General features: G+C 50.9%; 1 protein-coding gene across 1 annotated transcript in view; it reads left to right on the top strand.

Annotated features, from left to right (window-relative positions):
• NIN (ninein) overlaps positions 1–21132 on the top strand; it is a 57728-nt gene that overhangs the window by 15941 nt on the left and 20655 nt on the right. The window contains exons 4-18 of the mRNA XM_053979607.1: positions 396–559; positions 5226–5265; positions 6535–6722; positions 7727–7873; positions 8786–8953; positions 10601–10737; positions 11810–11950; positions 12080–12254; positions 13108–13218; positions 14005–14094; positions 15702–15855; positions 16186–16307; positions 16560–17086; positions 17773–19737; positions 20916–21041. Of these exons, the coding sequence (XP_053835582.1) occupies positions 396–559; positions 5226–5265; positions 6535–6722; positions 7727–7873; positions 8786–8953; positions 10601–10737; positions 11810–11950; positions 12080–12254; positions 13108–13218; positions 14005–14094; positions 15702–15855; positions 16186–16307; positions 16560–17086; positions 17773–19737; positions 20916–21041 (4255 nt within the window). The remainder of the gene's footprint in view (positions 1–395; positions 560–5225; positions 5266–6534; positions 6723–7726; positions 7874–8785; positions 8954–10600; positions 10738–11809; positions 11951–12079; positions 12255–13107; positions 13219–14004; positions 14095–15701; positions 15856–16185; positions 16308–16559; positions 17087–17772; positions 19738–20915; positions 21042–21132) is intronic.

Below are 21132 nucleotides of genomic sequence, written 5' to 3'. Positions count from 1 at the left end.
GTGCAGCTCTGTCCCTGGTTAAACCTGCCTGGTGCTGCTAATGGAGATGAGTGCAAGGAGGAGAGGCCTTAATGGACTTTCCATCCAAAGCTCCTGGCAAGGTTGAGGGGTTTCCCCCCCCCCACCCCAATCCTGTTAACTTGATCTGGGAATTGGGGAAGGGTGAGGAAGAGGAAGATTCAACTTTGTGACAGCTTTTGTTGGCAGGGAGCAGCATCAATTCTAACCATCAGACCCAACACCAGGGTGAGGGCAGTGATGGAGCTGCCATTGGCATTTGCCCACCGGGAATGGTGGCGGCAACTGGGTGCTCAAAATTCTGCTGAACGAAGAAACCGGCCCCGAGTGGGCTCAGAAATCACTTTCCTGATGTGTTTTGTGCTTGGATTCCCCAGATTCCTCCCCAGAAGCACAGCCCAAGTACATCAAAGGTGGCAAACGCTACGGGCGCCGTTCCCTGCCGGAGTTCCAGGAGTCGGTGGAGGACTTTGCCGAGGTGACGGTCATCGAGCCGCTGAGCGAGGAGGCACATCCTGCACACATTGCTGCCAGCCAGGAGGTCAGCAGGGAGGGATGGGTGTTGGGGTGGCCTTGTCACCTCTGGGCATCGCTGCTCCTCACATCCAGAGGGGGTTGGGATGTGCTTGGAGCCTTCCCAGTAAAGGCATGGGCCGCTCTCCTTGCCTGTCCCTAGGATGGGTGTTGGGGTGGCCTTGTCACCTCTGGACGTGGCTGCTGCCCACATCCAAAGGGGGTTGGGATGTCCCAGTGCCTTTACTGGCCATCCTCCTTGCCTGTCCCTAGGGATCAGCCATGCCAGGCGTGGCTCCCTTGCTCCGTGTGCCGTGGGAAGCGGGGAAGGAGCCGGGGGTGACGTGCTCCTGGCGCCGCTGGCTCCTGGCTGGAGTGTGGGCCAGCAATTAAGCAAGGGCTGAGCTGCTGCCTCCGTGGCTAACGAGGTGTGGGCTGGGAGCAGAAGGAGCACGTCCACATCCATTAGTGCAGCTGCCAAAATCCGGCCGTGGCTCCAGCAGAAGGGATGGGGAAAAGAGGTGGTGGGCAGCAGAGCCCCATAGCCAGCAGCTGCTTTGGGACAGTGGCATCTAATTGCTCCAAAAAAAATTCCCCATTCCTGGTTTTGTGCTCCAGATTTGTGGCTCTCTTTGTGCCAGTGCTTTCATTCCCAGAATCTCCTCTTGCTTCCCCAGACAGGAAAGCCAAAGGAGCCGAGTGGTTGGAATTGGTGCTGTGTGTTAGAGCACAGCCACAACAGCATTTCCCTGGAGCTGGGCTGCTTCCAGCCTGCCCTGCTGTGCCAAGTATTGTTGATTCAGGAGCATGTGGTGGGAGTTTTTCCACTGGGAAGGAGAAGCACTGCTGCTTTCTCCCTCCTCTGTCTCGTGGCTTCACTTGGAGTTGGGAGCCTCTGCAGCTGCTGTTGTAGGGGGACACCCAACCCTGTGTGAGAAAGCAAGGAAGGAGTTTCCAATTCCCGTGGTTTCAGTGTTATTCCTATGCAGCTGAGCTTAAGAATGATAACAAAACCCCAAACCAACACCTCAAAGCAAAGCTTTTCCACCACTCCCAGCTGCTTTTCCCTGCTCCTGGTGACCTCTGCTCACCACCACAGGGATGCTCATCCATCTCCTGGTGTTGGCCACATGGGCTGCCCTGACCTTGGAATCGATGTTAATCCTCCCACACTCCCCAGGGAAGCGATGTCCTTGGTGGAAGAGGCTGCTCTAATCTTACCCCTTGGTTTTAGCTGTCACCGAGGTGTAAAAGGGTAGTCCATTAACAAGGTCAGTTAATTAACCCAGCTGTGTGTAACCACGCTGTGCCGTGGGGGCTGGATCACTCTCCTGCTGGGAATGCTTGTTGCACCTTTTGGGCTGGTGGGGTGGTTAATTCCTTTGCAAGTGGAGCAAAAAAAAAAAAAAAAAACGGGCTTGAACTTGTGAAATCCCTCCTTTATCAGCACTGCTCTCTCCAAAGCAGATCCTCTTGGTATGCATGGAAATGACTCGATGGAAGGTGTTGAGGGGTCCCAGGGGGGTGTTGGAGGCTCCTGATGTGCTGATTCCTTGGGATTTGGCCCGGGGAGCAGCCTTTGCCCCGTTCTCTGCCGTTGTGTGTACAAACACAACGCCGGCGTTCCGCAAGCCTGCCCCCGGCCCGGGCTGTCCCTGGCCTGAGAACTGGGGCAGGATGCCTTAATTGCTGCTTGCTCCCAAGCAGTGCCAATTAAAAGGGCTCAGGCTGTGTCTGAGAGGTTTCCTTCCCTCCCCTGGTAAACACGAGGGGGAAAAGGCTGGAAGGCTTCTCTGGGACCGGCTGCCCAGGGAGGCTCCCTGACCTCCATCCCCAGGGGTTTGCAGGTAATGAGCAGCTGGGTCTGGATTTGGCATTAACCCTGCTGTGAGTAGGGGGGTGCTGGTGGCATCCTGGGGGTCCCTCTGACCTGCAGGAGCTTGTCCCTGTGGATGCTGGCTGTGCTGACTTCCAGACCTCACTGAGCATCCACCACCTCCCCTTCCCCAGCTGCCGGCTCTGCTCTGGGAGAGGTCGCTCCTACTTGCAGGCTCATGGAATCCCAGAATGGTTTGGGTTGGAAAGGACCCTAAAGCCCATCTCATTCCAGCCTTCTACCATGGGCAGGGACAGTTTCCACTAGTCCAGGTTGCTCCAAGCCCTGGCTTTGAGGTTTTAGAATCTGCTGGCATATCCCACTTGTGTCCCTTCAGTGCCACTTGCTCCCATGCTCTGTGTGTTTCTGAATTGCTTCCAGCATGTCCTGGCATTGAAGCAAAACATTCTGGGAGGCTCGGGTTGAAACTCCTGCTTTTGGGGCTGTCCTGGAAAGCCAGGATTTGTGATTAACAGCTCAGGATAGTGCCTGTTCCCAGGAAAAAGCACCTTGCTGGTGTGACTGGTGCTTTGGAGCTGAAGGCACCTGGCAAAGCGAGGTGTAGGGATTTAACAGCTTTTTTTGGGGGGGTCTCTGCTCGGGCTGCTCAGCCCAGGGAGCTGCCGTGTGGATCTGGGAAGACCAAAATCCATCAGCACCGGGGCGAGGGCTCACCTCGCGGCATGCGCTGCTGATCATCATTTTAATTAGCAATATATTCCAGGGGAGAACAAAGGTCTGTCTGGCTGGAGCAGATGGCAGGGGGGGGAGAGAGAGGTGGCTGCTGCCTGATTCGGGGCCGAGCCCACGGCACAGGCTGCAGATGCTCGGCAGCATTCAGAGCCATCTGCTCCCCGCACGCGCCTCGCCGGGATAACGCATTCCTGGCAGCCCGTGCCTCTGACCCGTGGCCAGCTGTAGCCCTGCCGGGGCTAGGGGACAATGAGTGCCTGACGTCGGGATGTCCCGCCCGCCCCCGGCCCTCTTTGTCCCCTGGCGGTGGTGGCCGACCCCCGAGCCCCCGGCACACAAAGGGACCCTGGAGGGAGGGGAGGTCACACGAGCGCCCCGGGGTCGCTTCAGGGGGTGCCAGCCCAAAACCCCCTGGCTTTGTTCAGCCTCTTTGGGTTGTTGGTGTTGATGGAGTTATTGTGGTTTCGTAGAATCCCAGAGCGGTTTGAGTTGGAAGGGGAGCTTAAAGCTCATCCCATCCCATGGCAGGGACACCTTCCAGCATCCCAGGGTGCTCCAAGCCCTGTCCAACCTGGCTTTGAACACTTGCAGGGGTGGGAGAGCAGCAGCTGGTGTAGTTTTGCTGAAAGTGCTTGAACAGGGAGGGGTCTGGTGCTCGATTAATCTGATTCTGTATAAAAGTGTGCATGTTGCTTATGCAGAGAGACTTGGACACAGAGGATCTGCCTGCTGAGCATCGCTGCCAGGCTCCCCTCGGTGTCCCAGCTGCCCCAAGGATGAGGATGGGTGGCTGCAGGGTGACAGCTCTGGCACCCAAGCCAACCCTCTCTCTGTGCAAAGTTTTCTGCATTTTCAGATGGCAATCTCATAGAATCCCAGAATGGTTTGGGTTGGGAGGGAACTTAAAGCCCATCCAGTGCCACCCCTGCCACGGCAGGGACACCTTCCACCATCCCAAGCTGCTCCAAGCCCCATCCAGCCTGGCCTTGGGCACTTCCAGGGATCCAGGGGCAGCCACAGCTGCTCTGGGCACCCTGTGCCAGGGCTCTGCCATTCTCTTTGTCAGGAACTTCCAGGGATGGGATTTAATGATATAATGGCACCTGTTGCCTCAGCTCCTGCTTTTTGTCCCTCGTGGGACATTGGGATGCTGAGGCAGCGAAGGGCCCTTGCCTGGTCCTGCAGCTGAAACGGGAACAGCAGCAGAGCTAAAAAAAGTCCAGTGACTTAATTCAGTTTCCATGGTAACGTTGTAGATTAATGGCTTTTAGCTGTAATCTGAATGAGACGCATTGAACTTTTCTGTGATGATTTAGAGCCCCTTTATGTCCTGGGTGACTTTGACTCCAAATCCATCAGTCACGTGCAGGCAGAAGTATCCACTTGTACCACTGCAGGAGCAACATCTGCCACTGCTAAACCAGAAGTTAACCTTGTGGAGCATCACGTGGGAGTAAATACCCTGGGCTGCTACAAGGGTGGCAGGGATGAGACAACGTGTAGTACATGAGGAAATCACCTTAAATGCTGTACTTCTGCTCCTGGTACTGCCTGAGCTGATGGGATGATGCCAGAGGGAGCAGGATGGTTTAAGACCACCAGAGAGTGGGGTTTTTTCCCTCTGTTAAGCTCAGTGAAAGGCTTGTTGACAGCATAGCTCTCTCCTGATACAGACCTGCACTTAGTGCAGGAGGTTTGAATTTGGTTTGGCTGAGTGTGGGGAAAAATAGGGGAAAATGAAGTGCTGGAAGAAAAGGATAACCCAGCTCTATGATCGTCCCTGCAGCCCCATCCCCTCAACCACCAATCCCTCAAAGAAAAGCAGCACGGTTTGCTCAGAGGGCAAACCTCTCCCTCGCTCCCCAGCACCCTGCCAGGCTCTGATCTGTCCCCTCTGCTGGGTCATTGGTGGCACTTGGGGGCATCTCCCCACCGGAGAGCCGCACGTGCCAGAACAAGGCAGGATCAAAGAGCCCTGCATTCCCAGCCCAGCCTGCAGGGAGATGAAAGCCTGGCAGCATTGCTGGAGCCCTGCAGCTTCCTTGGATGCTGATCCCAGAGTCTCTTTCGTTCAGGGGATGTCCTGCAAATAAAATAACTCAGGAACTTTTTGTTTTCTCCCCAGCACTGGAAGACGCGAGGCAGCGAGGAGTACGAGGCTGAGGGTAAGAGCAGAGAGCAGCACCTGGGTGTGCTTGTTCTCATTGCAGCTTTGAAGAGGGATCAGAGGAGCACTTGGAGAGGGGCTCTGGGTGTGTGGAGCATCCCAGCCTGGCTGGTGCAGAGCTCAGGAAGCTGCAGCTGGGGACGAAAACTAAGGCAGGGCATATTTTGTGCCGTACCCCTCTGCCCTCCTCATCCTGCTGTGGGTGTTCCTGGTCTCCCTGACCTCTGTCCTGGTCCCCACTCCTGCCCCGGGGGGCTCTGGCTGTAGTGGAGCCTGGTGGGCACTAGATGTCAGCAGGGACCAGTCATTAAATGTTCCCTAATTGTCATAGAATTATAAAATCCTGGAATGGTTTGGAAGGGACCTTAAAGCAGTTTCACGCCCTGCCATGGGCAGGGACACCTTCCACTATCCCAAGTGCTCCAAGTCCTGTCCAACCTGGCCTTGAACACTTCCAGGGATGAGAAATTTCTCTGGGCAACCTGTGCCAGTGTTTTACCATCTTCATCATCAAAATCTTCCTTTTAATTACATCAGCTCTTTACTCTTCCATATTTCAGCTGCTCTCTAACCCCTCCCCATCCAAAGAGGCCAACTTTTTTCTCCTGGAGCTGCTTTTCCAGCCCCAGGAGGTGACCTTGCAGCTCCCTTCATCCCATAACAGCCCAGGGGAGGGGGGGGGGGTCCCTTTCCCATCTATGCCAGCAGCTGAGGAAGCTCTGCTGCTCTTCTCTGGCCACCAGCCCATGTTTGCCATCAGATTCATCCACATTCCCAAAGATCCTCCTGGCCACAGTCCCAGCTGCTGGTCGGTCTGCACAGGGGTCAGGCACTGGGAGTCCCCATCCCTGGAGGGATGAAAAGCTGTGTGGATGTGGCACTTGGGGACATGGGGCAGTGGTGGCCTTGGCCTCTAAGACCATTGAGTCTAACTGTTCCAGCTGGCCAGGGAACAGGTGGACTCAGTGGCCTTAGAGGCTTTTTTCCAACCTCAGCAATTCCATGGTTCTGTGGACACAAGGCTCCTTCCCCTGGTGGCACAAGTGAGTGAAATGCTGAGCAGAACCTTCTGCCAGAGTCTGATACTGCTGGGACCAGTGTGCACATCCTGAAATCCAAAGTGGGCTCTGAGTGGGATAAACCCAGACAAATGATCCACTGGGATCTGCAGAGCCAGGAAGGAGCTCTGCCCACTGCAGCAGGGGTGCAGAACCCCCAGATGTTCTGGTCCTCACTCCAGACACCGGAGCAATCTCCCCCATTCCAGGACAGCTGCGCTTCTGGAACCCGGACGACCTGAACGCCTCCCCTGGTGCCTCACCGAGCCCAGACTGGATCGAGGAGAAGCTTCAGGAGGTCTGTGAGCACCTGGGCATCACCAGGGATGGCCACCTGAACAGGAAGAAGCTGGTTTCCATCTGCGAGCAGTACGGGCTGCACGCGGCGGCTGGGGAGGTGAGCGACCACGCAGGGACCCGTCCCACCACTGCCCCTGCCTGGCCTTTAGTGTGAGCCCCCAAAATCCCTCCTGGCATTCACCACAAGCACAGGTGGCTACTTGGAAAGGAGTTTTTTGGTCCCAAACCATCAGGCTGCCCTAGGAGAAGGCAGCTGCCAGCCTGAGCCGTGGCGTGCGTGGCTCCTCACGCAGTCACGGAGGGATCTGGAATGGAAAAGCATGGCTTGGATTCCAAGCATGTCTCCTTAATCCTAGGAATTTTCTAGCTAGACAGCAAATATAGGTAAAATATTCCCAGGTGGTTGCTTTTGACTTTGTGAAGGCCTGTGGGTGTTTCTGTCCTGCAGCAAGAGCCCACGAGAAAATGAAATCTTTAACAACAAAAAAAGGCTCTTGTCAACTTAGGATTTAGTTTTATTAAAAAAGTCAGATTTTTTGCATCTTAAGATAACATGGCTTGTATTAATTTCCTCCACAAAACAAGTTCCTGAGCAGGTATTCCTTGAAAATGAAATGTTTTCAGGGTATTAAGGCAGAAAATGGAAAAGATAAACTGCAGACAAAGAAATAGTGAGGGACTAATCTGCACATCTCCAGTCCTACTTTTGAGAAAGCAGCATGCCCTGAAGCATCAAACAGATTTATGATAACCTTGCAGTGTCTTAGGGGTTTTATTTTTTGCCTGGTCACTTCAGGTTGCTCAGGGTTTGGCATCTGTCTCAGTAGCTCGGGCTGAATTCCTGAGGTCACACTGTCTCAGGAGCAGAATGAAATGAGGTGGTTTTTTTTTTTCCTGCTGCTTCATTAAACAGCAGCTCCAAGATGACCAGGTGCTTTTTTTTCACGGTGTATTGTGCCTGCAGTTTTCCAGGATTATGGAAATGTGTTAGGCTGATGTAGCAGGTAGCTCTTGCTTTGCTCTTTTTGGAGCCTTGGGAATAGGACGTTTGCTCTGTGCCAGATTTTTTTGGCCTTTTACATGATTTCTGTCTCCTTGCAGGTGCTTGAAGAGGTGCTCCATAACCTGGAGCAAGATGGGACCATGAGCATAGAGGACTTCTTTTATGGCCTGTTTAGAAATGGGAAATCTCTCACACCTTCAGCATCTACTCCGTACCGGCAGCTGAAACGACACCTCTCCATGCAGGTGAGAAAGTGAGAGGTGAATCCTGGGGCAAAAGGAGCAGGAGAATCCCTGAACAATTCCCACCCAGCCTGCCTCCTCCTCTTCCTCAGTGTTCGTCCCTGCAGGGGCAGCTTGAGGCAGGAGGTGGTGGCAGTGAGCTGCTGCATACCCTGCTCCAAAATTTCAAATTCTTGCTCAGAAAAAGCTCTTTTGGAGGAGATAAAACAGAGAACACCCTCATGGGAAAGGGGACGTGGCTCCCTTCAAAGTTTTGGGGCTTGGAGAGGGCTCTGGCAATCTGTGGAGTGCAGTGTGTAAATGGTAGAGCCTTGTAGAATTCCAGGGTGGTTGGTGTTAAATGGGACCTTAAAGCTTGTTCCAACACCCTGCCATGGGCAGGAGCACCTTCCACTATCCCAGGGTGCTCCAAGCTCCATCCAGCCTGGCCTGGAACACTTCCAGGATGGGGCACCCAGTATAAACTGGGTGCAGAGGGATGCACTGCCTGGGATAGGCTGGGGACATGCAGGTCCCACATCTCTACTCCAACTTTTGCTTTTTTTTCCTGAGAGAGAGTTTGAAATCTGCTCCCTGGCTTTGCCTGGAAGCTGAGGGCTCTACCCAAACCACTTTACAAGTGCTCCCTGCAGCTGTTTTAAGGAAAGTGACATTCCAAACCAAAAATGAACAGTGGAAAACCCTTCTGGAGCATTGAGGCCAGCTCTGAAAAATTGCTCCTCCTGGGATTTATTTTAAATCCCGAGTGCCTGCTTGTGCCGTGAGGTCAGCAGCGACGCTCCCGCCGGGTTTTGCTTGGCAGAGAGGAAAAACAGAGCTTAATCCTTAATCTCTGGAGCAGTGCTAGGGCAATTGTGTCGATAAAGCCCTGTGGGCACTGCCTTTGCCCTGTCACATCCTCATCCTCTCTCGCAGTCCTTCGACGAGAGCGGCAGACGCACGACCACGCCCTCGGCCATGCCCAGCACCATCGGCTTCTCCCTCTTCTCCAGCCTGGATGATGGCATGGGCTACGGCTGCGTGGAGGGAGTCCTGGACTGCTGGCACCAGGAGGGCATAGAGAACAGCCAGGAGATCCTGAAGGTAACCCCCAGCTCCATCTCCCCCTCAGTTATGTGTGTTTTTTTTCTCCCTGTGTTGGACGCTGAGTTATTTTTGTCCTTTCCAAAGTCCCCGGTTTCTCCCCTTTTAAAGCTTCCCACAGAGAAGCTGTGGCTGTTCCATCCCTGGAAGTGTTCAAGGCCAAGTTGGACAGAGCTTGGAGCAACCTGGACTAGTGGAAGGTGTTCCTGCCCATGGCAGGGAGTGGAACTGGACCATCATTAAGATCTGTTCCAACCCAAACCATTCTATAATTCTATAAAACATCCCAGTGCTAGTGGCAAGAGTTCTGGGAAATTTCCAGTCATTTCCTTTATGGTGCATCCCAGAGAACAAGCAGCTAATGATAAAAATACACTCTGATTTCCAGCACAGCTTGAAGAGGTCACCTAAATTTGTTAGGAAGCAATTTAATTCCTTTTCCTCTCTGAATAGCTGCACCTGCAAACCTCTCAGCCCTGGGGTGACCTGAATTATTGCTTTTGCTGAGGTGGAGGACAGCACTTGAAACCCTGCCCAGTCCTCAGTGTTCCATTAGACAGAGTAAAAGGGTGATGGGGATGAAATCAAGTACCTGAATAGATCCATCTCTGTCCATCTCATTAGAAGCTGTAGGTGGGAGAAGATAATTTCATGTGACCATCACTGGATTCCCAGCGATGAGGAGTGTGATTCTCCTGGCTTTTAAATATCCATGTGGGTAGAGAACAGCTAGGCTGGAATAACCTCTGCCATGGCTCAGGATTTAAAACCCACCCATCACCTCACACTGGTTGAGAAGGTGGGACCACCTTCACCAGATTTGTGTGTCCACCTTCGCTTTATTGCTTTCCACTGGAAAATTGCTTTGTACTGGTGTCACTGGGGTGGTTTCTCCAGTGTCTGCAGTGTTTCAGCCCCACCACAAGTGCTTTGCTTTGTGCTTCTGCAGGGTTAGGTTGGAAAAGTCCAGCTGCCAACTTAGCCCTTGTTCACCACTAAACCCCATCCCCAAGTGCCACATCCACATGGGTTTTGAACACTTCCAGGGAAAGAAAAAGCCTTTCTTCAATGCTTGGAGTCACCTGGGCTTGGAGCAGCCTGGGATAGTGGAAGGTGTCCCTGCCCATGGCAGGGGGTGGCACTGGATGACCTTTAATGTCCCTTCCAACCCAAACCATTCTGGGATTTTACAAAATTCCAAGCAGCTGCTGATGATAACTTGCTTAATGAGAGGTGAGGGATCCTCACCATCAAACCCTTCCTGCAGGGCTGCTTCTGTGTTGCCTCTGTTGCAAGAGCTGGTTTTGTTTGACACGAACATCCCCAGCCACCTCCTCGCAGGCGCTGATCCGTGCGAAGTCCGGCCTCGTTAGATCCTGCAGGGAATTAGTGCAATTCATCAGTCCTGGCCTTAATTTCCTGTTGGTCTTGCAGCACAGCCAGGACACTTCCCATCTCCAGAGCAGCTCTGTTGTAGGGAGGTGGCAGAGGTGTCTGGTTTATTGCCCTCGGGGCGTTTGTGACAGATGAATTAGCCAGCAAAGATCTCTTCTGAGCCTGCTCCTTCTATCCTGTCACTCCCTGCACAAATGTCTCCAGGCTCCTGCAGGAAGCTCACCCTGCTCAAAGGACTCGTTGTTTCCACAGGCTCTGGACTTCAGCTTGGATGGGAAGGTGAACCTGACGGAGCTGACGCTGGCGCTGGAGAACGAGCTCCTCATCACCAAGAATGGGGTCCACCAGGCAGCCCTGGCCAGCTTCAAAACAGAGATCAGGCACTTGATGTGAGTCACAGGGATGCCTGGATGTGCTGCTTCCTGCTTTGCTTGGCCAAGCAGGAGCTGAGGGAGCAGCTGAGGGGTGGTGGTGCTCCCCAGGGGCACTGGGGTGGCACTGGAAGGCTCAGTTCTCTGTTGGAGTGCTCAGAAACTTTCCAGCTGTCTTGTTTTGCCTGGGAAAAACACGCAAACCTCCAAGGATTGCAGAAAAATGTAGCTGAAAAATAAAAAATGGAAGCAGTTGGCTGTTCCCAGTCTGGGAGTGGTCACTGCTGTCCACAGTGGCCATTGATGGCCAAGGAATGCACAGCTCAGGGCAGAGGCTGGTGGAGCTTCAGAACCTTTAGTCCAAACTGATCTGGGGCATTGCAGAAGATTTGCCATGTGGAAGATGTGGAGGTGAGGTACAAACCCACCGTAAAATCCCCCTGGTTTTCCTTTGAAAGTCATCACAGTTTGACTTTGTGCTGGACTCCCTGTGCAGGTTTCTCTATTGAAGAAGAAGGCTCTCTCCAGGGAGAGCTCAGAGCCCCTTGCAGGGCTTGAAGGGGCTCCAGGAGAGCTGGAGAGGGACTGGGGACAAGGGATGGAGGGACAGGACACAGGGAATGGCTCCCAGTGCCAGAGGGCAGGGATGGATGGGAGACTGGGAAGGAGTTCCTGGCTGGGAGGGTGGGGAAGCCCTGGCACAGGGTGTTCTGAGCATCTGTGGCTGCCCCTGGATCCTGGAAGTGTCCAAGGCCAGCTTGGACAGAGCTTGGAGTCACCTGGGACAGTGGAAGGTGTCCCTGCCCATGGCAGAGGATGGAATAAGAGGGTCTTGAAGGTCCCTTCCAACCCAAACCATTTCAGGATTTGAACTGGGGGGCTGGACCACAGCTGAGGGTCTCACGTGTTGAGGTCTCAGGATCTGTGGGGACACCAAGACATGTCCAGAGCTGTTTGGGTACAGGTTCAAATCCAGTGACTAAATCCAGTTGATGAGACCTTTCCAAGCTTCTTCTCTGATGTTTCAAATCCCCTTTTTGGGGGAGCAGTGAGGGCTGACCTAATCCAGGCTCTGCCCTGCTCTGCCCAGGGAGAGGTTTGACCAGGTGGCCAGGGAGAAGGAGAAGCTGCGGTCGGACCTGGAAAAGGCAGAGAAGCTGAAATCCCTGATGGCCTCGGAAGTGGACGATCACCACGCCGCCATCGAGCGCCGCAACGAGTACAACCTCAGGTAGGGCATCTGGATCACCCATCCCTCCTCCTGGGCAGCACTGCAGGGACTCGGTGGCCACCCAGCTTCACCCCCAGCAGTATTTGTCACCCTCTTGCTCTAACGAGCTCCTGTCCCCACCCCTGGCAGGAAGCTGGATGAGGAGTACAAGGAGCGAATCGCCGCTCTGAAGAACGAGCTCCGCAGAGAGCGGGAGCAGATCCTGCAGCAGGCCAACAAACAGAGGCTGGAGCTGGAGCAGGAGATTGAAAAGCTGAAAATGGATGAGAACTACATCCGGGACCGCCTGGCCCTGGCCCTGAAGGTAACAGGGACTAAACATAGCCAGGATTTCCCCCCAAAAAACAGGAATGCTCTGGCAGGGGGAGTGACTCCTGCAGTCCGTGTTGAAAGGATGAGTTCTGGGCTATGTTTAGCTATGACTTAGCCAAAAGTCATTGAAGCAGCAAGATAGAGGCCCTGTCTAGCCTTAATCATTCTTTTACCAACACAGTCATAGATGAGGACTGTACTAGTGTATGAATGTCCAACAGTAACCAGAGAGACAATTCAGCAAAACCCAAAACAACTTCAGAGATCTCAAGGTCCAGAAGATTTATTATCCACTTTATGGAGACCTGTGACAAGCCAATCAAAGCAACAAAACTATCCTGGAGAAAAGGTGAACCTGAAACTGCCCTGACCTTTTCTTACTGTGTTGTTACATTGAGAAGTACTCACCTCAGATTCCATGAGAATTGGTGTTTGGGGCACCTCGGTGGGTTGTTCATGGATTCCTAACCTCCAGTTCAGATCTCTGCTGCCATCACGTGCAGAGTGTGTGTGTGTGCACAGCTCTCAGATGAGCTGTCGAGCTCATAAAACATCTTGATCGGGTTTAAAATCCTCTTTTAAAAACAAACCAACCATCCAAAGCAAACTTGCTCTTAAGCCTTTTGATAATTTATCAAAATCCAGTGTTCACACTTGCCGTGGCAGGAGTGGGTTGTGTGTGAATGGATTCATAATTCCTGTCATCACCTGAAGCTTGGAATGGTGTCGTGCTCTGGCTTGATTGGGAGTTGCCCTTATTTTGATGAGTTAACACCTGCTGATTTTTCCTTCTCCAAGGGGTGATCTGTTGTGGTTTTTTTTGTTTTTTTTTCTGTTTGGTCCAGGAAAACAGCCGCCTGGAAAACGAGCTCTTGGAAACGGGAGAAAAACTGGCCGAGTGTGAAAGTCTGGCAAGCAAACTGCAGAGGAACCTGGAAAATGTCCTGGCTGAGAAGGTAAATCCTCCTTTTCCCAGTGGGGCTTCAGAATTAAATCACTTCTAAGTTGCTACATTCTAGCTGCCAGTTTAACTCATAGCCAGAGGCTCCTGGGGTCTCTATCCACATTATCCAGGCACAGCCTGCCTTGGCAACATGGACTGCCTTCCAGCTAAGGAAAATACAGATATTCCACCTTAGCTGTCATTTTATTCTAATTAAAGCAGGGAGCCTTAGAATGAAGCAATCATCCTGCAGATCAGCAGGGATTTTTTTTTTTTTTCCCCTCTCAGCACAGAGTTTTGGATGGGCCCAACTTGCAGGTCCTTGCCAGGGAAGATGATGCAGGAGGAGTGAGGTTTTACATGGCATCACTGCTGGAATTAGGTGAAAATCGAGGTGAACAGCTGTGCTTGGCTGTATTACATTAAACTTTCAGAATATCAGCTTCTCCAAAGATGTTTAAGTTTGTGCAGCCATAGCCTAAGGTTCAAATATTGGGATTTCCAGCCTTCTTTAAAGCTTGGGATTATTTACCACCCTGAGACGTGCATATGCTAAGGTAGGAAGCTGTGATCTGGAATCAGAATGAGCCTGAGAGGTGTGCTAGATGGCAGACAGGTTTTTTGGGGAAGCTACTCATTCCCTTCTAGGAGGAAAGCAGACTTTCTTTGTTTAAAATAAAAATCCAGAGTGGAGAGAGAGGGAGTGCAGGCTGCAGGACTGCTTGGAATGGCATCCATGCTGTCCTGAGCAGGGCTGCAGGGTGGGTGGATAACTGGCTATTCCATTCCTGTGTTCCAGTTTGGTGACCTGGATCCCACCAGTGCAGAGTTTTTCCTGCAGGAGGAGAGGCTGGCCCAGATGAGGAGCGAGTACGAGCAGCAGTGCAGGGTAAGTGGAGCTGAGACCTGGCTCATGTGTCCACCAGGAACATCACAGAACCATTTAGGCTGGAAAATCCCTCTCAGCTTGAGTCCAACCATTCCCCCAGCACTGCCAAGCCCTGCACTAAGCATGTCCCCAAGTGCCACATCCTCACTGCCAGTGGCAGCACAAGGCAGGCTGCAAAGCTCTTCCCACAGAACCAACTGGCTGAGCTAAGAGGGTGAAGTGCCCCCAGGGTGGGCTGGGAGAGGGTCCATGGAGCCCTGTGAATTCAGAGTTGCAGGAACTTAGAGGAGAAATAAGATACACCCACATTTTGCTGGTTTTCAGACCACAAATATATTTTTTTAAATAAACCTGAGAATAAAAAGTTTGCTTTCTCTTCCATCTTGTGTTACTTAAAAGACTTTAGGGTGAGCCTGCAGGTTTCCTATTTACACATCTACTTGCTGATATCTGCAGAGGTACCAGCTCATCTGTTGCCCAGAGAAGCTGTGGCTGCCCCTGGATCCCTGGAAGTGTCCAAGGCTGGGTTGGTTGGGGCTTGGAGCACCCTGGGATAGTGGAAGGTGTCCCTGCCATGGCAGGAGGTGGAATGGGATGATCTTGGGAATCCCTTCCAACCCAAACCATTTTGTAATTATGTGATCTGTTCTGCAGGATCATTTCTATTCAATAAAGGGCTGCCTTTGATGTTGGATTGGAAACAGCACAGCAGCTCTCTTAGGAAGCTGCAGTTTAAAAGCAAAAATTGTCTAGAAATAGGAGTTGAACTGATACTTCTCGAAATGCAGCTGATTTTACTCCTTTTGAGGATGGCAGATATAAATCAGTACTCAAGGTTTCACTCCCCGGGCCTTTCAGACCTGCAGGATTCTGTGTTTGCACATTCAGGGAGTTGTTTTCCTCAGTAACTGCTGTTCCTGGAGTGGAGTGCACAGCTCTTGGCACAAACCCTCAGGATGTTCCTCTGGCAGGCAGGAGGAAGGACCAGATGGTAAATACAGTAATGAGGGGATCTCTTTCCTAATTTGATCTTTTGCTTATGATTTGATTTTTCAAGTAGATGGTGTTTGAGGAGGCATTTCCCAACTGCTTGGAAATGTTACTAAAGCTGGTTTTTAATAAAAGGTCACAGGAAGAAAGAATAAAGGGAAAGCTCCCTGGAGCTCCTGTTAAACCTTCACCTTTGAGAGTTTGGTATGGTAGAATTATCAGAGAATCTCCCAGAATGGTTTGGATTGGAAGGGACCTTAAAAACCATCTTGTCCCACCTCTTGCCATGGGCAGGGACAACTTCCACCATTCCAGGGTGCTCCAAGCCCCAATGTCCAACCTGGCCTTGGACATCCAGGGGCAGCCACAGCTTCTCTGGGAATTCTATTCCAGGGCCTTCCCACCCTCAGAGCCAGGAATTCCTTCCCAATATCCCATCCAGCCCTGCCCTCTGGCAGTGGGAAGCCATTCCCCCTTGTTAGACTGTGGCACTCTGGGTTATTGACAAGTCTTTCTGTGCTGTAATTCCCACCTAAATGTCCTGTGCTGGGACTGGGTCGATGCTCAGCAGCCTTGGCTCCTTTTCACTCAGCATTTTTTGTTGCCCTCCCTGTCAGGAGCTGCAGGACCAGATTGATGAGCTGCACTCGGAGCTGCAGGAGTACCGTGCCCAAGGCAGAGTGCTCAGGCCTGCCCTGAAAAATTCCTTGTCAGAGGAGTTGGACATTGACATGAAGAGTCACGGCAACAGCGGGATTGAGCCTGACCAAGGTAAAAACAATCCCTCCTGTAGGGCTGAGATCTGGGCTGCAGGTGTTTATAACATCTTAGAGGTCGTTCCATGAAAACCTTCCCAGTGAGTCTTGGTCACCACCTCTAATTTGGTGTTTCATGTTAATTTGGACTATGACTGCTGAACCAAATTTAAAGCTGAAATGGAAGTTTGCAGTTACTTGGTGGTATTTGTGATGGGAGTTTGAGAGCTGCTCAACAAATTTGAACTGATGAAATAATTCTTTTGAGAACTATTATCTATTTATGTATTGTATAATTAATGTTTTTATAGTTATATAAATTATTACTTGATTGCTATTTCTAAAGGACTCGGTTCAGAAGACTGCAACCCATTAAATATGAGCATAGAGGCAGAAATGGCCATTGAGCAGATGAAGGAGCAACACCACAGGGATCTGCATCACCTCAAACAGGAGCTTGAAGACACAGTAAGTGCTGCAATGAGATGGTCTTTAAGGTCCCCTTCCCACCCAAACCAACTTGGGATTCTATGATCCCAGTAAGAAATAAAGCTGAGCACTTATGCATTCTTTGCAGGGAAATAAATATAAGCTACTGAAGTGTAAATCAAAATATTCAGTAGAATGAATATACAAAACTGGATGGAAACATTGAGGAAAACATCCCTGTAGAATATCCTGTGGAAAATGAACAAATCCATCCCATTTTCCCTTCTGCAGGTGAGCCATTATGAAAAGCAGCTGGATGAGACAAAAGCCTGCTGGGAAAAGGAGCAAGAGGATATGAGGCAGAAGTATGCTGAGGAGATGAATGTCATGGAAAAGCAGATCACTGGCCTTAAAAATCAAATAGCTGAGCTGCAGGGAGAGGCAGCAGCGTTCAGGGAGCAGCAGGAGAAGCTCGACTGTAAATACAACGAGGAGAAAAACAAATTACAGATGCATTTCGATGAGGAGAAAGCCAATCTGCAGGAACTGTTGAGGCAGGAGCATGAAGATGATGTCAGGGCCAGACTGGAGCAGGTGAATGAGAAGTTCAGGCAAGAACGGGAGGAGCTGATCCAAAACAGTGTCTGGGTGGAAGAAAAGATGCGAGTTCTGGTGCAGGGTCTGCAGGAGGAGAAGGGGGAGCTGGAACGTGGCTTCCAGGAGCAGCTGAAGAGGCTGGCAGAGGTGCACGCCCTGGAGAAGGAGGAGCTCCGGGAAGAGCTGCTGAGGAAGCACGAGCAGGAGCTGGAGGAGGAAAGGTGAGTGTCACCCCTGCTGGGGACAGTGTGCTGAGCAGGGTGAACCTAGCGCAGAAACACTTCCCTGGTGGGGAATTCCAAGTGTCCTGACTGTCCAGTGCTGTTCCTGCTCTGTTCCACAGCACTGGGCTGCTCTCCAGGCTTTCTTCTCTTCTGACCTTTCTCAAGCAGATTTAGATTCGTTTTTAGCTCGCCCAGAGGCAGCAACAGGGTTAAAGCATAACCAGGAGTGATTGACTCGAGCTCTGTTCGGGATCCCTGTGCTCCACAAATCCCTTTAAAACTCGTGGGTTTTCAGAGTTCTTTGCTGAAGGAGGAAAGGGGTGTGGCAGGGAAGTGCTTTTAGCCAGCGTGGAGTGTCAAAAGAAACTGAAGCCACCCTGGGGTGATGGGGGTGAGAGCATCTGCCCCCCCCAAAATCTGAGCACAGGAACTGAAGGGCACGTATTGCACACTAAACCTTTTCTGACTACATTTCATGAGTTGTTGCGCTTTTCCAAGGCAGTTTTTCTTTTTGAGGTTTCACTAAATTGCCTCGAATTTAACTTACAGCTCCCAGAAACACCCATCCAATAGTGGGTGTGGAAAAAAAAAAAAAAGTAAATTTCCAACCTGTTATATTCAGCCTAAAAAGCCACTTTAATCTCTGAGGTAGTTTAGTAATATCTTATGTTAACCATGTCTAGGAAAAAAATGGCAAGTGACTATAACAGAAGAGCATCTCATGCACAAACTCAGTTTTCTGTGGACACACAAACACTTGTGAATAAATATGAAGAAACCCTCCAGAGTCTGGAAGGACGTTACCAGCGAGAGCTGCAGGAACTTGCTGAGCAGCGAAGAGAGGAGAAATCCCAGTGGGAGTTTGAAAGGGATGAAATTGCTCAGGAGGTCGCTGAAGCCCACGAGCAGCTGAAGGAAAGCCTGGCAAGTGAGAAGGCTGTTTGTTCTGCCCTGAGCCAGGAGAAGGATCTCCTGGAGAAGAATTTCAAGGAAGAAGTGAACAAGCTGGTGTGTGAGAGGGAGCAGCTGGAGAAGGAGCTGCGAGAGCTGAGGAATGCTGCCCAGGAGCAAGAGGAAAAGATGAAGGAGAAAATAAGCCAACTCCAAAATGACCATGAAAAAGAGCTAAAGGACAAAGATGAACATATATCCACAGTGGAGCAAAATGGGAAACTGGTTAGGGAAAAGCTGGAGAGACTGGACAGTGAGTATAAGCGAGAGAAAGAAGAGCTCAATTCCAAACTTCTTGCTTTGGAGAGTTTAAACAGAGACATTTGTGAAAGAGCAGAGACAGAAAAGGCTGAGATGGGTTTGGAAGTCTCAGACCTCCGAGGGAAAATACAGAAATTGCAGTGGGAAACACGGAGTTTTTCTGCCCTGCAGAGCCATTACAGGGTCCTGGAGAGTGAGTATGCAAAAGCCAAGAGCCAAATCGCTGCTTTTCCTGGTGCTGCTCCTCTGGGAGATGATGGGGATGTTCTCCAAAGCCTGCAGAAGGTGCACGAGCAGGCAGTGAAGGAGAATGTCAGGATGGCTGCCCAGATCCTGAGGCTGCAGCACCGGCTGGAAGCAGCAGAGCAGGAGCTGCAACCTCCCAGTCCCAGCTGCTCCCAGTCTGGCTCAGAACCAGAGGAAATAGATCCCAGTGATTGTCAAGATGTAGCCGTGGGAGCAGATTTCAGTGTCCTTCCACCTCTGGAGGCTGATACTACAGACCTGGAAGAAATGTCAGAGACAGATTGGGATTTGGAGGAGGGATGTGTGAAAGCCAGAGCTGGTGGCCACCCTGAGGCACAGGGGTGTTGGATCCAGGGAAGTCAAGCAGCTCTGGATGCTGATGGCAACCAGGATTGTGACAAGAACCTTCCTTGGGTGCCTCTGCTGCCAAAAAAGAGAGATCTGGAGAAAGTTCCCAGACCAAAAGCGCTATACAATGATGTCAAACAGCAGAAGGTTCATCTGCTAAATCACAGAATAGCTCCCAGAAATAAAGGGTTTGTTTCTGATGCTTTGAAGATGCAGGTGGAGCTGGAGAGGGCTGAAGAACTGAGTGAAGACTCTCTCATGCTGGATCACACTCCTGGGGCAGCAAACGGTGACCTGAAGAGCGTAATAGCTCAACTTTGGAAAAGGATGGAAGAGCTGGAAGACAGATCCATGGCACAGGCTGAACTTCTGTCACTGCAAGAAGAAATTCAGATAGAAAATGAGGATCTGAAAGCTGAAGTGATGCAGTTAATTGAAAAAAATAGAGTGCTGGAGGACAACCTGCGTAGGCTGAGAGGGCTTTGTTGTGAACAAGAAGAAAGCGAGGTGAAAAGGGTAAAGTTTGAAGATGAAAACACCAAATTCCTTGTGCAAGTTAAAGAATTGGAAGATGTCCAAGAACAAGATGCTCAAGGAAATGCAGATGTGCTCAGTGACACGAGAGGTGGGAAGCTGGAAGAACATCCCACGGCATTCACGGGCCAGCAGGACAAGAATCCCCAAAGCGACAGCGCCGCGACACAAGTGGGAAAAGCAGGAATGAGGGAGCCCAAGCCTCAGGTGAAGGAGGAAGCTCTGGGTGACCCAGAGGAGAGGAAGGCAGTGACCCAGGGCTTGCAGAGCACGTGCACTGAGCTGCAGCAGAAGGTTGACCTGCTGAGGTAACGTAACGCGACGTTAGCCACTAACCCAGCGCTGCCTTGGCTGCTCCTTTAACCACCCTACTTTAACTCTGATTTAACTCTGAGTAGCAAACAGTGCCCTGGACTCCTAACTCCTCTAATCGTGGATAAAGACCACTGGAATAAGTAACTGTGTGTGACTTACTCCTCTCTGTGCCCGCCACCTAAGCAGGAGCACCTGCCAGCTGTCCTGTCTGTGGATGTCACCGTCACCGTGTGTAGCTCGTCCTCCAGCACAAACCCATTGTATTTCCATGTCCAAAATCCATGGTAACACTTCCAGAGTGCTTTGTAGCTTTTACTAATATTCACTTCACTCGGTTGGTTCCCTTCTAGAGCTGAATGTTGCTCACAAGGCTAAAATTGCTCCTGTTTTTCCTCAGTATTTCGGTGAATGCTGTAGAATTATGGTGATTTGAAATGCTAAAAGTGCTTCTATTTTTCTTAGTGTTTAAGTTAATATTGGAGAATTATAGGGACTTTTTTTCCCACTTAGGAATGCCTCAGGAGTGGGGTATGGTAAATATAGTTATAAAACATATATTCATTATATTATACTCATCACAGGTTTTACCTACTTTTTTTAACTGCTGTATTCCAGCAAGGATTGCTTTTTTTTATATGGATAAAGTGGCTACAAGTGGTTCAATTATTGTTCAGCACCAGTTTCCTGCAGGAAATTGTTCTTTGAGGTGTCCCACCATGACTAAGTTATTTCTGTGCAGTCTCCTGAGGACAGAAAAGGCACTTTCCAACCGTGCTGTTCCCAGAATTCTGAATTCCAGTTGGAGAAACAGCTCACTCTCCTGGCAACCTGCATATTGTGGTGTTCAGTTGTTATTTGTAGCTTAAGAACTGAAAAGTATGTAGAATATTAGTGTGACACTTTAGGTTTTAATTCACTTGAGCTGCTCAAAAACATGCCTCAAAAGCCCTGGTTTTTTTGAAAGTTTGTTGTAAAATTTTGGGTTTTTTTGAACGAACTGGGGAGCGCTCCTGCTGAATTCACGTGAAATATAAATACACCATTTGTACATAAAACAAGGCAATTGTAGCTTTGTTTTTGAAGCATTACAGGTAGCTCTGACTTGCGGGACTTTTCCCTCTCCAGGTGTCCTACAGGAACTGTTCTCACTTGTCTCCTGTCTCTGCTGCAGGTGTGAGGCCGAGAAGCTCCGCGAGGAAAACGCCGTCCTGAAAAACGAAGTGACTTTATTAAATGAGGAAGGGAGTGCTTCCAGCCTGAAACTCAGGGAGCTGAATGGATCCAGGGAAGAAATGAGGTGAGAATTCCATGGGGAATGCACCCTGTGATGCCTTCAGGCTGTTGTGTGGCTCAGCCACAATGGGTTCATCCCTCCTCTCCAAGCTCCT

The sequence above is a fragment of the Vidua macroura genome, chromosome 6 (genome assembly GCF_024509145.1).
Source record: "Vidua macroura isolate BioBank_ID:100142 chromosome 6, ASM2450914v1, whole genome shotgun sequence".
Taxonomy (NCBI): Eukaryota; Metazoa; Chordata; class Aves; order Passeriformes; family Viduidae; genus Vidua; species Vidua macroura.
Note: the sequence above shows the minus strand (reverse complement) of the source record. Positions and strands in the feature narration are given on the sequence as shown.